The 18447-nt window shown below is 36.3% G+C and overlaps 1 protein-coding gene and 1 non-coding gene across 2 annotated transcripts; one reads left to right on the forward strand and one right to left on the reverse strand.

Moving 5' to 3' along the window:
• Window positions 1-1677: 1677 nt before the first annotated feature.
• On the reverse strand, window positions 1678-3945 carry LOC131801058 (uncharacterized). Its single transcript, XM_059119023.1, has 4 exons — window positions 3052-3945; window positions 2854-2994; window positions 2581-2793; window positions 1678-2509 (listed from the first exon to the last, which is right to left on the reverse strand). The coding sequence occupies exons 2-4, from the start codon at window positions 2971-2973 to the stop codon at window positions 2315-2317; spliced, it is 528 nt and encodes a 175-aa protein (XP_058975006.1). The 5' UTR covers window positions 2974-2994; window positions 3052-3945; the 3' UTR covers window positions 1678-2314.
• Window positions 3946-15734: 11789 nt separating this feature from the next.
• On the forward strand, window positions 15735-15806 carry TRNAG-UCC (transfer RNA glycine (anticodon UCC)). The gene has a single exon. It is a non-coding gene; the product is annotated as a tRNA-Gly (tRNA).
• The last annotated feature ends 2641 nt before the right edge of the window (window positions 15807-18447 follow it).

An 18447-nucleotide genomic window follows, 5' to 3' on the forward strand; every position in this document is an offset into this window, starting at 1 on the left:
TATGAACTTAATCTGCTTTCTGCCGAAATAAACATGTGTGCAAAATTTTAGCCTTCTATCTCAATTCGTTCGAAAGATAGCGTGATTACAACAGACAGGCGGACAGACAGACGGACATCGCTAAATCGACTTAGAATTTTACGCTGATCAAGAATATATATTTTGTTGGGTCTGACATGAGTATTTCGAGGAGTTACAAACGGAATGACAAAGTTAATATACCCTCCATAGTATGGTGGAGGGTACAAAAATGCTGCCAAATAAAAGCGACAGCAAAATGCGTGCTTCCGTAAGAAGAAGCCAGTCCCAGATACTTCTTTGAGTAACGCGAAAGCGGTTCCGAGTTGGGGCGTATCCTCCACGTTGAATAGAGGTGGGTTTTCAGCCGGTAACGACCTAAATCCGACGAATGTGTCGACGTCATCAGATGCCCAAAGCATTTTCCCATCCCTGCAAGGAAAACCCGTTATATTGTGACTATTTAAAACCGCGTATAAACAGAGAAGGCGTTACCCATCGTTACGAACTTTAAATACCACATTTTAATAAGAAACTTTAATAATATAATAAAATAATGTTCACTATCTCAAAAATCGATCTACGAATGATAAAAATATAACAATCTACTAAGGCTGGACCAAATCGCACTAGCCGGCCATAATTTCTTCACACATTTCAAGATATCAAACTTCCAAATGTTTATTCCATTCAAATCCGTCGTCTGCCTTATCCAACATAAATTATTCAATTATTAATTCCATCCGGATGCGAGCTATTGTGTAAATATTCTTGAGCCATTTCTTTTCATTTCGAAAATATTTTGATAACAGGCAACATCGTTTGAATTGTAGTTGCACCAGAAACGTCATGGATGGCAAGTGACGGCACCGAAGGATTTGCAGTTTATTTTTATATGACCTTTTTTTTGTTTTCGTTTTGCTTCCATTTGTATACGCTGACATTCCCAAAACGTTTTAAGAATTCAACTCATCTATTATTTATCGTTGGCAAACAGACATATAAAAATGGGCCGGAAAGGTGTGCTCTGGCACCAAAGAGGTCTATGGTGGAACATATTGTTGTTTACCAACCGAAATGAGAGTGTCTTAGTCGTTTTACTATTTGTTTTATATGCGAATGTGAATATTGAGCTTAGCTGTGGTGGTTAATATAACCCAGCAAGATAAATGATTTTGAGTCAGAAATATATACTGCTGCTCAACAATTTATTGCGGCAGGACGAAACATTTGCGGTAGACTCGGTAGATATGATTGTTGTACAAGATTATTTATAAAGCGCAGTGATACAAATAATGTATAAATAATATTTTAAAATCTTTCTGTTAATGATTTAAACAAGTAAAAAAGATATAATTTCGATCGTGCCGAACTTTGAATGCAATCCACCATTGAAACTAATTTAGCAAATTTCAAAAAAAAAAAAAAAAAAAATAAATCCGTTAAAAATGCTGTGAAAATCTTAAAAATACCGAATATAGCCATATGTATGCAGCGATATGGACCTGCGTAGGCAACTTTTGTCATAAGCCATTACAATATTCTAATGCGATATTTGAAAACAATTCGGTGAATAATGTAGGTTAAATCGTCAAAATACCGAGTATATTTTTATACCCTACACCCAGAGAAAAAATGACAACATCCGTGTATGAAACGACCACATCCGTGTATGATAGTGTATCAACCACGTTTGGTATCAAAATGAGCACGCCGTTGTCATTTTGACACCGAGATTTTGGCAACGGTTTCAACAACAGACGTGCATGAAATGAGCACATACGTGGTCATTTCGAGCACGCCCCGTTGTCAGATTGTCAACGCTTCGTTGTCAGATTGTCAACGCTCCGTTGTCGGATTGTCAACGTCCGTTGTCAGATTGAAACCAATGGTGGTCATTTTTTTTGATATCCGTTCCTTTCCCATTTTATACCCTTAGTAAAAGAAACGAAATTTTTTTAAATTTTTAATGAACGAAACCAATTACATAAATTCAATATAAATACATTCAATATAAATACATATTTAATTTAACAAAACAATTTGAATTACATATATTTAATGTATAGAAACAAATTAAATTAACTTTAATCTGAAATAAACTTTTCCATTATTCATAGGATATAAGTAAAATGCCATACATAAATATTTGACTCATGGCTACTTACCAATTCTGAAACTCTTGCATCGGACAACTTCGGCCATTTTTTTATATCTCTTTGCCGTATGTTAAAAGATCTTTTCCATTTTTTGCAGATCGATCCCCAATCATTACATTCTCTTAGTAAGGAAGCTTTCAATGAATCTCAACTAATTCATTAATTTCGGGAACATCTTTGTTACAAAAATTAGGAGACGTGTGAGTTGCTGCTTTGCTTGTGCTAGGTTCGGAAATCAAAAGCTTTATTCTTTTGGACTTCTTGTTTCTATACTTGGCATAAAGTTTTCCGCTTGCGTTGTTCTTTCCTTTTCTTGAAATGTAATAATAATCCTAAAAATAAAGACATATTATAAGTTAAGAAACTACATAATCAGATACGTTGTTTATATTGTTAATCTTACCCTCATTTCGTTTTCAAGAGGAAAAACGGAACAAATTTCATCCAATATGCGCATATAGTCTTGAGTGTAAAGAGTAACATTGTTGGTTAAAATATCTTCAATAATTATATTAATTATATCATCTCTTTGCTCGTCACTTAATTTCTTATTAACGCTACTACATTCAAGCGCTAGTTTCCCCTTCGAGGTATGTGTTAACAATTCCGTTAGATCCTATATTAAATAAAAAAAACTACATTAACTATGCTTACACAAATATTACTCTTACCTTACCTCTGACAAAATTCCTTTGGCTTTTGAGCAGTTCGAACCTGTAGTGTCGGGAGTACCAGGAGTACTTGCAGGTGTCTCGTTGCGTTTCCACCATTCACCTATTTTAGATGGAACTGACATAGTTTCGTCATCAATCCCGAGCTATTGTTATGACAATATTAATACTGAGTTCAACTCTGTAAAACAAATAATACGTACCTTTCGTTTTTTCCAAGCAAAGAGCTTTTCTCTGAATTCAACACGCAGTCCCAATGGTGGCACTGCTTCCTTTAAATCTTCTTTTTTCAAGTACTGCAAGCTGCGAAATGTTACATGTGATGCTAAAAGAACAAAAAAGAAAATTCTTTGTTAATTACACTGATTAACTGAAAAATTCATTTTTATTTACTTACCTTTTAATTGTTCAAAAAGCGACTCCATATTTATTCCTTTTAAGAACTCCCTTAACATATAATCGTCCTCATTGTTTTCCGCATCTTGACTGCTGCAATGGTTTGTATCGCGAACCACAACAATATTGCCATCGATTTCTAACAACTCACCAATGATATTTTGAGGATCTTGCGAATTATTATTCATTTTCAATAAATTTTTTGCACAATGCGTCCTTTCTCTTTCAATAACACGGAAAAAATGGTAAATATGCAGCCGATTGCACACGAGTAAAAAAAATGACAACGGTGGTGCATGATTCATACACGGTAGTTGCTAAAATGGCAACGATCGTGTACGATTCATGCACGTCGGTGTACAAAGTAACAACGGTGGTGCATCATTATGCAGGTGGTGGTGCATAATTCATACACGACCGGTGTCATATTGACAACGACCGTGTGTGAATCATGCACCACCGTTGTCATTTTTTACTCGTGTGTAATCGGCTGCAATTACCAATATTAAAAACCCAACGTTGTCATTTTGAGCACATCGGTGGACAAATTAAGCACGGCTGTTGTTGGTACCGAAAGTTGACCACGTCTCGGTGTCAATTTGAGCACGTTCATGTACAATTCACCAACAGCCGTTGTTGAAAAAAATAACAACGGGTCGTTGCGAAAATGACAACATACGTGCTTGATTTCGCAACGGGATTTTTCCCTCAGTGTACACCACATAGTGGTAAGGGTATTATGTCTTTGTGCATTTGTTTGTAACATGGAGAAGGAAACGAGATAGACCCATAGTTACTTTTGAGAACCTTCATAGAATCACTTTCTGAGTCGATTTATGCATGTCAGTCCATCCATCAGTCCGTCCGTCCGTCTTTCCATGTATTCTTGTGAACAAAATGCAGGTCGCATTTATTATCCGATTGAGATGAAATTTTCCAAACAATATGTTTTTGGCCCAAGGACGAACCCTATTGAAATTGGTGAGAATCGGATCAAATTTAGATATAGCTCCCATATATATCTTCATCCGATTTCGGGTTAAATGTGCACCAAATGTCCACTATCAGTCCAAATTACCTGAATTTTGGCACACCCAACCGAGTTCGGCCTAGAAGCAAGTATATAAAATTTGGAGAAAATCGGTTCAGATATAGCTATAGCTCCCATATATATCTTTCATCCGATTTGATCTTTAAGTCCCTCACATTCCTACTATGCACACCACAATCGTGATATTTGGTACCAGGTATTAGATGGAGCACAGAAATAGCTGTTTTAAATTTTATCGAAATCGGTTCAGATTTGGATATAGCTCCCATATATATCTTCATCCGATTTCGGGTTTATTGACCACCAAATGGCCAATATCAGCCCAAATGGCCCGAATTTTGGCACATGTGACCGAGATTAGCCTTAAAGCAAATACAACAAATTTGAAGAAAATCGGTTAAGAAACAGCTATAGCTCCCATATATATGTTTCATCCGATTTGGTGTTTAAGCTTCTCACATTCGTAATATGCACTCCACAAGAATGATATTTGGTACCAGACATAAGATATAGCCCAGAAATAGCTGTTTGTAATTTTATCGAAATCGGTTCAGATTTGGATATAGCTCCCATATATATCTTCATCCGATTTCGGGTTAATTGTGCACCAAATGGCCGATATAAATCCAAATGGACTGAATTTTAGTACATCGGACCAAATTCAGCCTAGAAGCAAGTATATCAAATTTAGTGAAAATCGGTTCAGATATAGATATAGCAACCATATATATGTTTCATCCGATTTAGTGTTTTAGTCCCTTACATTCGTAATATTCACTCCACAAGAATGATATTTGGTACCAGGTATTAGATGGAGCACAGGAATAGCCGTTTTAAATTTTATCGAAATCGGTTCAGATTTGGATATAGCTCCCATATATATCTTCATCCGATTTCGGGTGATTGACCACCAAATGGCCGTAATAGCATCAATTTTGGCAAATCCGACCGAAACCAGCTTAGAAGCAAATACACCAATTTTAGTAAAAATCGGTTCAGATATAGCTATAGCTCCCATATATATCTTTCATCCGATTTGGTATTCCTCACATTCGTAATATGCACTCCACAGGAATGATATTTGGTACCAGATATCAGATAAACCCCAAAAATAGTTGATTTTAATTTTATTAAAATCTGTTCCGATTTGGATATGCCTCCCATATATATCTTCATCCGATTTCGTGTTAATTGTGCATCAAATGGCCAATATCAGCCCAAATCACCTGAATTTTCGTACATAAGACCGAATTCAGTCTAGAAGCTAATACGCCAAATTTGGAGAAACCCGGTTCAGAGATAGCTATAGTTCGTAAAATGCACGATAGAATTAGATAGATTTTGATTTGGTACCAAATATCTCATAGAGCTCTGAAATGCCCTGTATAAACCTTTTTACGAGAGCTCTACTAAATATGCATAGTGGTGTAGGGTATGATATAGTCGGCCCCGCCCGACTTTTGAGCTTTCCTTACTGGTTTTGTATTGTATTTGTATTTTGACGATTTAACCTACATTATGGGGGCTATACGAAGACGTGGAGCTGCACAGACATTTTTTTAGGCTGTAGCATCCATTACGAACTTCAAATACTAAATTTAAAACAATTCCGGTGAATAATGTCGCTAACATCATCGAAATACCGAACATCGGGAGGTACCGTTATATGGGGGCTATACGAAGGCGTGGACCTGCACAGACAATTTTCTGTCATAGACTATAGTATTCATTACGAACTTCAAATACCAAATTTGAAACACTTCCGGTGAACAATGGCGCTAAAATCATCAAAGTGCCGAATATCGGCAGCAGCTAAGACTGGAACGAACTTTTTATACGCCCCACCCCATTTTTTTTTGGAACAAACTCGAAAAATTAAAAAAAATCCTTCGAAAAATACTGTTCAGATCCAAACCGTTTAATTTGGGCTATACGAAGACGTGGTCCCGCATAAATGCGCTTCTTAACTTCAAATTCGAAATTTGAAACAATTTCGTTTAAAAATGTCGCTAAAGTCATCAAAATGCCGAATATCGGGAGGTATCGTTATATGGGGCCTATACAAAGGCGTGAACCTGCATAGACAGTTTTCAGTCACAGGTTGAAGCACCCATTACGAACTTCAAATATGAATTTTGAAGCAATTCCAGTAGAAAATATCGATAAAATCATTAAAATACGCAATAGAGGGAGGTACCGTTATATGGGCTCTATACTAAAACGTGGAACTGTGTAGATAATTCTCTTCCAAGGGGTAAACAACTCAGAAGGAACTCCTTTTGTGGATTTTCAGACAATTCAATTTTGGCTACAATCATGAAAATGCCGAATGTCGGGAGGAACCGTTATATGGGGGTCTACGATATCGTAGACCCATTTGAACAATTCTCATCCAGGGGGGTAAGGTACACCGAAGGAACTTCTTGTGTGGTGTTTTAAATAATTTCATTGAAAAATCATCAAAATACCGCAAATTGGGAGGTACCCTTATATGGGGGCTATACGATATCGTGGACCGATGTAGCCCATCTTTGAACTTGACCTGCCTGCAGGCAAAAGACAGAGCTGTGCAAAATTTTAGCTTCCTACCTTTATTTGTTTTGACTCTAGCGTGATTACATCAGGCGTATGGATGGACAGAGCTAAATCATTTTCAAATTTTTCTTTGATCAGGAATATGTATTGGTCTAAAATTTTTATTTCGATGAGGTACAAACGGAATGAAAATAATATACCCTCCATACTATGTATGGTGGAGGATATTTGCGCTTCACACTTCAGTTCGTTATCTTAAGCATCTACAGCCAATGTTTAATAATTGACTCCCTCTCTCTCTCTCTCTCTCTCATTCTCCATACTAAACCAACCAAGGCAAAATTATGATAAGTAGTCGTGAGATTTTACTAAATCATAGCAGACATTGTGCCTAATTAAAAATTTTGGGCAATACTCGCGTGTAAAAAGTTTACTCTTCCGAAAGACCTTACTAAGTGAATTTAACAAGAAAAATAAAAAGACATACCTAATGTTTCTCCTATTTTGTTGGGTTATCAGAACACACTCACACAAGATAACGTTGATTGTTTACTTACCTACATGCTGTACCTGCACACCCCACCTATTTCACCGACCTATCGTTTCTTAGCATTGCATTTTACATTTGTTTTAGTCACTCGTTCGTTGTATATCGTTTATTTGGGCACCGAAAACAATTCTACTCTGCTCTGCACCGAATATTGTTGTGTGAATAATTAATCGTTCAATTGGTTTTTAACGCCACATAAAGTTGACGTTTGTCTTACCCACTGTATGAAGAAGAGAATATGTAGAAGAAGAATAAGCAGACAAACTATGCCATGAGCTGTCATTCAGTTGCTTGCATTCATTTCCCCACGGTTCGCTTCGAAGGCAGAAGGAGATTATCAAAATTTTTAATATCATTGACGTGTTGTAGTCTCATCATTTCAGCCTCAATTCGTTTATAATTCCCAAATGGTTTTGTGTGATGCGGTGGTTATTTTCATTTCAATTTTTGGAAGATAGACGCCTGATGCGGTTGCAATTCATGGAAATGGAAGTGTGCTAGATGTATGAAATGCAGACGCAGAAGCAACACACAAAAGTGGCAATTCATGTAGAAAATATTCATATAAGTGGTATTTATGTGTCGTTTTATTTGGTAATGGTTTATTTTTATACCCTACACCACATAGTGGTAAGGGTTTTATGTCTTTGTGCATTTGTTTGTAACATGGAGAAGGAAGCGAGATAGACCCATAGTTACTTTTGAGAACCTTCATAGAATCACTTTCTGAGTCGATTTATGCATGTCAGTCCGTCTGTCCATGTATTCTTGTGAACAAAATGCAGGTCGCATTTATTATCCGATTGAGATGAAATTTTCCAAACAATATTTTTTTGGCCCAAGGACGAACCCTATTGAAATTGGTGAGAATCGGATCAAATTTAGATATAGCTCCCATATATATCTTCATCCGATTTAGGGTTAAATGTGCACCAAATATCCACTATCAGTCCAAATTACCTGAATTTTGGCACACCCAACCGAGTTCGACCTAGAAGCAAGTATATCAAATTTGGAGAAAATCGGTTCAGATATAGCTATAGCTCTCATACATATCTTTCATCCGATTTGATCTTTAAGTCCCTCACATTCCTACTATGCACTCCACAAGCGTGACATTTGGTACGAGGTATTAGATGGAGCACAGAAATAGCTGTTTTAAATTTTATCGAAATCGGTTCAGATTTGGATATAGCTCCCATATATATCTTCATCCGATTTCGGGTTAATTGACCACCAAATGGCCAATATCAGCCCAAATGGCCCGAATTTTGGCACATGTGACCGAGATTAGCCTTAAAGCAAATACAACAAATTTGGAGAAAATCGGTTCAGAAACAGCTATAGCTCCCATATATATCTTCATCCGATTTCGGGTTAAATGTGCACCAAATGTCCACTATCAGTCCAAATTACCTGAATTTTGGCACACCCAACCGAGTTCAGCCTAGAAGCAAGTATATCAAATTTGGAGAAAATCGGTTCAGATATAGCTATAGTTCCCATATATATATTTCATCCGATTTGGTGTTTAAGCCTCTCACATTCGTAATATGCACTCCACAAGAATGATATTTGGTACCAGATATAAGATACAGCCCAGAAATAGCTGTTTGTAATTTTATCGAAATCGGTTCAGATTTGGATATAGCTCCCATATATATCTTCATCCGATTTCGGGTTAATTGTTCACCAAATGGCCAATATAAGTCCAAATGGACTGATTTTTAGTACATGGACCAAATTCAGCCTAGAAGCAAGTATATAAAATTTAGTGAAAATCGGTTCAGATATAGATATAGCAACCATATATATGTTTCATCCGATTTAGAGTTTTAGTCCCATACATTCGTAATATTCACTCTACAACCGTGATATTTGGTACCAGGTATTAGATGGAGCACAGGAATAGCTGTTTTAAATTTTATCGAAATCGGTTCAGATTTGGATATAGCTCTTATATAAATCTTCATCCGATTTCGGGTTAAATGTGCACTAAATGGTCAATATCAGCCCAAACCACCAGTCTAGAAGCTAATACGTAAAATTTGGAGAAACCCGGTTCAGAGATAGCTATAGTTCGTAAAATGCACGATAGAATTATATAGATTTTGATTTTGTACCAAATATCTCATAGAGCTCTGAAATGCCTTGTATAAACCTTTTTACGAGAGCTCTACTAAATATGCATGGATGCGGGATGGTAAGAAGTAACCTCTCCATCATCTTCGGAATCAGCATAAAATTCATCGACTTGGGAATCAATGCAATCCATCCGGAATCAAAAATGTGGCTAAATCAATATTCAAGATATGGGCCCGTCGGCTAAAAAGCAGATAGGTAGGTCAAAAGTATGGAGGGGCCGACTATATGATATCCTACATATATAGCAAATAAACGTTTATGTAGGGAATTTATATAAAGTAGATCATGCCAACTGAGAACATTTTTTGAATGCCTATTCTTGTTTTAAAGCTGTTCTAATTAGGAATCAGAGGGAACTAATATATGGGAGGTGTATCCAAATCTGAATCTCTCGTACCAAATAACATTGCTATAGATTGCATAATATGACTTCGAAAAGGATTATATTAAAAACCAGCAAAGAAAGGCCAATGTTGGGCTGGGCTGTCTTTATGATACCCTACACCTTTGCATATAACAAATAAACGCCTTTACGGGAAATTTATTTTTAGATACAATAAATGTGAAATCGGTTGAAGATGTATATTGTAGCTATATCCAAATCTGAACCAATCTCTATAAAATTTAAATGTACAGGGTTGCCCATATTCGACAGACCCATCTGGTAACGCCATAACTTTTGACAGAGATGTCACATCGCTTAATGACATACCGCATTTGAAGCGTCAGTCCAAGCAGATTTTTACCATGAACCAATACACCCTACGCGAGCGCTCTGAAATAGTTGAAATTTACATTCAATAGAAGAAGTCAATTGTAAAAACTCAACGTGCTTTTAAAACATTAGAAAATGTGAGAAGTGCGCCTTCTAAGAACACCATTAAGCGTTTATACGAAAAATGTTTGACTGGTAAGGCTCTTTCTAATCCGAAGAGGCCATATAAAAGTCGACCAAGGCGATTGGCCGAGAATATCGCTGCCGTACGAGCCAGTGTTGAGAGGTCCCCAAGAACATCCCAAAAACGCCGTTCTCAGCAGTTAGGCATGGCTCGGTCCACTTTACAACGGATTATTCGCATTGATTTGCATTTGTTCCCGTACAAAATTCAATTGACGCAAAGAATGTTGCCTGCGGACAAGCCTCGTCGATTGGAATGGGCCCAAAGGTCCGTCGAATATGGGCAACCCTGTATCTGAGAGTTGGCACTAAATATCGTTGTTGTGGTGAGTATTTTACGGGTGTGAGGGATTAAAATAAAGCAAACAAGTAAAAAAGCTGTAGGTTCGCCCGGCCGAACTTTGAATACCCTCCACAATTTGGAACGAATTTGCCAATTCTCAAAAACAATAACATCACATCTGTTAAAATCTTAATAATACCAAATGTAGCTATTATATTAGGCTGTAGTATTCATTACGAACTTCAAATATTAAATTTGAAACAATTCTGGTGAAAAATGTTCCTAAAATCAGTAAAATACCGTATGTCGGGTGGTACCGTTATATCGGGGCTCTACGAAGACGTGAACCTGCACAGACAAGTTTCTGTCGTAGGCTGTAGTATTCATTATGAACTTCAAATACAAAATACCGAATATCGGGAGGTACCGTTGTTTGGGGGCTATACGAAGATATGAACCTACATTGCTCATTTCCTGTCTTAGACTGTAGTATCCATTACGAACTTCAAATATATAATTTGAAACTATTCCGGTGAATAATGTCGCTAAAATCATCAAAATACCGAATATCGGGAGGTACCTTTATATGGGAACTATACCAAAACGTCGACCTACATGACCCATTTTCAATGCCAAAAATCCTGCAGACATAACATATATTTGAGCAAAAATTTATCAATATACTTCAATTTGTTCGGAAGCTAGAGTGATTTCCACAGTCGGACAGACCGATAGACGGACGGACATCGCTAAATCGACATAGAATCGGAATGACAAACTTAATATACCCTCCATACTATGGTGGAGGGTATAAAAATGTCGGAAGTAGCATCAAATTTTAGAATAAGTTTATTTCTGTTAGATTTGGTGAACTTTGGCATGAATTATGGCCTTCAAACGGCCAATAAAACCGTCACACCCTTCCCGAATGTTGCTCTGCGGTATTTTGGCACCTTCCCGGCGAAGCGCTTGCTTGAGGTGATCGACACTTTGGTATTTTTAGTGCCAACCTTACTTCCCAAAATACTCCAGACACAATAGTCCAACGGATTGGTGTCCGGAGATTTTGGTGGCCGTTGTGCGCTGGAAATGAAGTGAGGAACCTCATTTTGTAATTATTTTCAGGTGGCACGTGCTGAGTGCGATGGTGCTGAGTATTGTTGGAATGTTCAAATTCTGCGGCCAAAATGTTTGCGAGCCCTCCAAAATATTTTCGCTATAATATTCGGCATTTATGCTGATGCCACGGTCAATTAATACGGAGCGGAGAGCGACCATAGGCTGTTATGGCGGCCCACACCATCACCATGGCCGTCGCTTGACTTCTGGTGGCCAACTGAAGGTGCACATTTTCAGCTGACCAGCAAGTAAATACGATTATTAGGTTTGTTTACAAAATGCTGGACAACGAATGTTTTCTCATCGGAGAAAACCTAATTTGGCAGTTCACCACTTTCGGCTAAGCGAAGTAACTCTTTAGCTCTTTTGAGTCTATTTTCTTTCTGTTGCGGTGTAAGTTCTTGCACTTTTTGGAATTTCAGTGGCATTTCCCCGAGCTCATTTTTCAATATTTGCCGAATGGAATATTGCGATATGTTCAGCTGCGGCTGCGGAGAATAAAAATAGCAAATCCGATTAAACATATATATGAGAGTTATTGCTATATTTGAATCGACTCCACCAAATTTTACTAATTTCTAGGGTGGATTTGGTCGAATGTGCACAATTTCATCCTATTTGGACTAAGATTATACATTTGGAGCACAATAAAAAAGATCGGACTGCGACCCGCACTCTGTTTACAAATTATATATAGTATATATTCACTCAGAATGTGATTCTATGTAGATCATCAAAAGAAGCTATGGGTCTATCTCGCTTCATTTTGCCTGTTATAAACAAATACACAAAGTAATAATACCCTAACCACCTTGTGCTGTAGGGTATAAAAATCGCATGCGATAAAAAATATGACAAAAATTAAAGAAATGTGACAACAAATATTCACTTGTTTACTGTCAAATTTTTTATCTTTTTTCTTTGATTTTATCCCTTTTTGGCCAAGAGATTATTCTGAATTGATGAGAAATGTGAAAATAGGACTAGTGGTTCTTGACTTATGAGTGGAATAACTAAGATCTATTTCTTTTACGCACATATTGTACCTTTTTTGCTATGCACCCGATATCTTGTCTATCAGCATCACTGTAATGGTCGGAGGTGACATTTTCAAGTATTTGTGATTTCGCCGGGATTAAAAATATTCGCAGTTTAGTGAAAATGTTTGTATTTTTGACATAAAAGATATGGATTATTTTACCCGCTAAATATTGTCCAATGATCGAAATTGATAGGCTTATGACAAGCCCTGAACTCTAACTCCATGCAAAATTCCGTGTCGATTGGTTCATAATTGTGGCCTGTAGAGCAACAGCAAAATTGAGGAAACTTTTCTGTTTTCGGTGCATTTCAACCCTATTTCTATTCAGAACCAAACCCCACCTCCATTTTCAATTTCGTGAGGATCGGGCCATAATTGCGACCTGTTGCGTAATTACAAATTAACATGGACAGACGGACGAACGGACGGGCATATATAGCTAGATCAACTCAGCTCGGCGTGATAGGAAGATCCATATAAAGTTTCCCATGTCTTGGACAAATATTTCGAGGTGTTAAATAATTTTTGACAAAAGCAAATTTATAATAACTCCACATTGTGTTTTATACCCTTTTGATGATTTTAGCGACGTTATTCACCGGAATTGTTTCAAATTTGGTATTTGAAGTTCGAAATGGATACTACAGCCTAAGACTGAAAACTGTCTGTGCAGGTCCACGTCTTGGTATAGCTCCCATATAATGGTAAATTATTAGCCGGAATTGTTTCAAATTTGGTATTTGAAGTTCGTAATGAATACTACAGCCTAAGACAGAAAATTGTCTGTGCAGGTCCACGTCTTCGTATAGACCCATATAATAGTACCTCCCTATATTCGGTATTTTGATGATTGTAGCGACATTATTAACCGGAATTGTTTCAAATTACGTATTTAGAGCTCGTAATGGGAACTACAGTCTATGACAGAAAATTGTCTATGCAGGTCCAGGTTTTCGTAAAGGCCCCACGTACCAGTACATCCCTATATTCGGTATTTTGACGAGTTTAGGTACAGGGTTGTCCATATTCGACGGACCCATGACCCATTCCAATCGACGAGGCTTGTCCGCAGGCAACATTCTTTGCGTCAATTGAATTTTGTACGGGAACAAATGCAAATCAATGCGAATAATCCGTTGTAAAGTGGACCGAGCCTTGCTCAACTGCTGAGAACGGCGTTTTTGGGATGTTCTTGGGGACCTCTCAACACTGGCTCGTACGGCAGCGATATTCTCGGCCGATCGCCTTGGTCGACTTTTATATGGCCTCTTCAGTTTAGAAAGAGCCTTACCAGTTGAAATTTTTTCGATAAACGCTTAATGGTGTTCTTAGAAGGCGCACTTCTCACATTTTTAATGTTTTAAAAGCACGTTGAGTTTTCACAATTGACTGCTTCTGTTGAATGTAAATTTCAACTATTTCAGAGCGCTCGCGTGGCGTGTATTGGTTCTTAGTAAAAATCTGCTTGGACTGACGCTTCAAACGCGGTATGTCATTAAGCGATGTGACATCTCTGTCAAAAGTTATGGCTTTGCCAGATGGGTCCGTCGAATATGGGCAACGCTGTACAATACCCACCGAAATTGTTTGAGACGCGTATTTGAAGTTCGTCATGGATGCTACAGCCTATGGCAGAAAATTGTCTATGCTGGTTTAGATCTTCGCACAGCTCCGATATAACGCTACCTCCCTATATACGATATTTTGATGATTTTAGCTACATTATTCACCGTTTATTTCAAGTTTCGAATTTGAGTATGGTAATCACTTATGACAAACAATGCCCATGTGCGTCCACGTCGTGTAGACACCAATATAACGGCTATATTCGGTATTTTTAAAATTTTTACAGAATTTTTTAAGGATTTTATTTCTTAATTAGTTCCAAATGGTGGAGGGTATTCAAAGTTCCGGCCGAACTTACTGCTTTTTAACTTGTTTTTTTTTTTTTTTTTTGTGATTTCATCCCTCATTAACTGTTTATGGGCATTGCAAATGAAGTAACGAGACTTATTGTGCCCTTCAATAAAACGTTTACCACTGTAATCTTATCCATATGGTTTAACACATTTCATTTTCCACGTTTAAACTGAAACTATCGACTCTCCCTGTTTGTGTGCCGTAGGCTAAGTGTTAGAGCGTTCGTACACTTTGTTCGATGTCTCAAGTTCAAACACCACGCAATGTGTTTAGAATGTTTTGTGCTGCTCAAATAGCACATTGATGTCATGCTTTAGGGTTCCATACGCCATTCACCTATTTTGAGAAGAACTCATTGAAAAATTGTGTTCAAAATTGTGGCTGGAATTTTATGATTTGTAAATTATTAAAGTAATATTTTAATAACTGAAAAAACTCTGCAAATTTAACATCTGAATGTGGATAAAAAATCACAAAAAAGGTAGAAAGATCTTATCTCTCCAAGTTGAAAAAGTTAACAATGACACTAACAATATGTTAGTTAATGTGTTCTAAAAATAGATGGGTACATTAATGAATAACAACTGTTTCTCCATAATGACGTGCATTAATACTACAAAAATAAATGCTTGAAAAAAATGGGGTTAAATGAGCTTTAAAACCTCACCCAACAACAAATAGAATGAAATTAAATAAAGCTGATTTAAGGGGTTGCAAGAATTCGTTAGTTTTGAAAGTTGCCTTAAGTGCCTAACAAAATTGTTCTTAGAGAGTGCCAAGATGCTGGAAAATTAAGTCATTGTTTTGAAGATTATCAATTTTATTGTAAACCTTAACCCATTGTACTGAAATTAGAATAAGTCTATTAATATTTAAGCACGAATTTGAAAATGTAAAAAATATAATGTTAATAATAAGCTGTGTTTGAAAGATGGAATTAAACAGAGGCGTCGGTGGTGTAATGGTCAGCATAGTTGCCTTCCAAGCAGTTGATCCGGGTTCGATTCCCGGCCGACGCACACTTTTTTTATTTTTTTCAGCAGTTCTTCATTTCACAGTTTGTCAACTAATTATTTGCAAAGAAAGATAATATTATTAATTTAAGGGTGATTTTAATAGCTACGAGAGTTAGAATTTACAGTTATATATATCACCAATTTCAATATGCGAAGAAGCTAAAGAAAAAAATTCAATAATTCCGTTGAATATCGATTAACAACAGTTAATGAGAAAACAAGCTGTAATTTCGGCCGGGCCAACTCGAGTTTCCGTTAAAAATCCTGTTCAAATCTTAAGAATTCCGAATGTAGCGATTATATGAGGGTCTACACGATGACGTGGACCTGCATAGGCACCTTTTGCCATAAGCCTAATGGCTTAATGCGAACTAAATCGGTGAGTACATGTGCTAAGTCATCAAAATACCGAATATAGGGTTGTATCATTATATGGGGGCTATACGAAGACGTGGATCTGCACAGACGAATTTCTGTCATAGTATCCTTTGTGAACTTCAAATACCAAATTTGAAGCAATTCCGGTGAGTAATGTTGCTAAAATCACAAAATACCGAAAATAGGGAGGTACCGTTATATGGGGCTATACCAAAACATACATACATAATAAACATTTGAGTAAAATTTGATCAACCTACTTCATTTCGTTCGGAAGCTAGAGTGATTTCCTCAGACAGTCAGGTGGACTAACATCGTGAAATTGACATAGAATTTTATGCTGATCAAATATATATATACATGTATATATATATATATATATATATATATATATATATATATATATATATATATATATATATATATATATATATATATATATATATATATATATATATATATATATATATATATATATATATATATATATATATATATGTATATATATATATATATATATATATATATATATATATATATATATATATATATACCTTAGCTCTTTCACCAGAATATTTACACACTCCGCCGTGTTGTTAGGTACTTCAAACACGAAAGTTGTGTTATAACGAAATATAAACCAAATAGTCACCTAAAACGCTAGACTTCTTCCCTGTCCTCAACTCTCTTCTGATACAAAATTCCGCGTCGATTGGTTTCAATTGTTTGATAAGGAAAATTTTTCTGTTTCTGGTTCAATTGAATCGCTAAATATTTCGCGATCATCTTCAAAGTCTCCTGCATCTCCAAGTTTAGACTCATCTAAATGATTTGCTTGTCTACGATATTTGACTATATTCGTCAACGTAAATTATTTTCAGCGTTTCGGTAGAATGGAAATTTTGGTATTTATACCCTAAGGAAACGAGATAGACCCATAGTTCCTTTTGATGATCTGCATAGAATCACATTCTGAGTCAATTTTTGTATGCCGTTCGTCTGCCTGTCCATGTATTTTTGTAAACAAAGTACAGGTCTCATTTATTGTCCAATCCAGATGAAATTTCGCACAAATCATTTGTTTGGCCCAAGGACGAACCTTATTGAAATTGGAGATAATCGGTAAAAAAAATAAATATAGCTCCTATATATATCTTCGGCCGATTTGCCTTTTATTGTGCATCAAACGTGCAACATCAGCCCGAATAATATGGTATTTTACAAATACAACCAAATCAGGCCTGTAAATAAGTATGCCAAATTTGATCGAAATCGGTTCAGATATAGCAATAGCTCCCATATATATATTGTTTATCCGATTTGTTATTTTTGTCCTCCACAGCCGTAATATGCACTCTGTAACAATAATATTTGGGGAAATATATAAAATACAGCTCAGAAATACCTTTGCTAAATTTTATCGAGATCGGTTCAGATTTGGATATAACTTCCATATATAACTTCGTCCGATTTACCTTTTTTTTGTGCACCAAACAACTAATATTGGTCCAATGGAATTTGGCAATTGAATTGAGTCTAGAAGCTAGTATGTCAAATTTGGTGAAGATCGGTTCAGATATAGCTACAGCTCCCATATATATTGTTCAACCGATTTGTTATATTTGTTACCCACAGCCGTAATATGCACTCCGTAACAACGATATTCAGGGAAATATATCAAATACAACTCAGAAATATCTTTTCCAAATTTTATCGAGTTCGGTTCAGATTTGGATATAGCTCCCATATACATTTTTATCCGATTTCAAATTAATTGTGCACCAAATGGGCAATACAAGTCCCAATTTAAAAAATTCAAATGCTTCGGTATATTTAATCCTTTGAACTTTAAATTATAATTATAATGATAGCGTGTATGATTGAATTCTCCCATAAAAACTTTTAGTTGTTATGTGTGTCGCCCCCGCCCGACTTTAAGATTTTCTTTAGTGGTTTATTGTCATATTTTTACGAGATTTTCCGAATTGATTGTAAAAATTTGTCCAGCTGTTCTTGACTTATAAAGAGAATAACTAAGATCTATTTCTTTTACTTATATATTGTACCTATTTTGCTACATATCCGCATCACTGTGACGGTTAGAAGTGACCTTATTTGTATTGTATTTGTAATTTGACCGGGATAAAAAATATTCGCAGTTTAGTGGAAATTTTGGTATTTTTTGACTAAAAGTTATGGTTTATTTATACCAGCTAAATATTGTCCGATTACCATCCAAATTGCTTAGCTTCAGCCCTGCACTGAA

Source organism: Musca domestica, unplaced genomic scaffold (genome assembly GCF_030504385.1).
Source record: "Musca domestica strain aabys unplaced genomic scaffold, Musca_domestica.polishedcontigs.V.1.1 14, whole genome shotgun sequence".
Lineage (NCBI taxonomy): Eukaryota > Metazoa > Arthropoda > Insecta > Diptera > Muscidae > Musca > Musca domestica.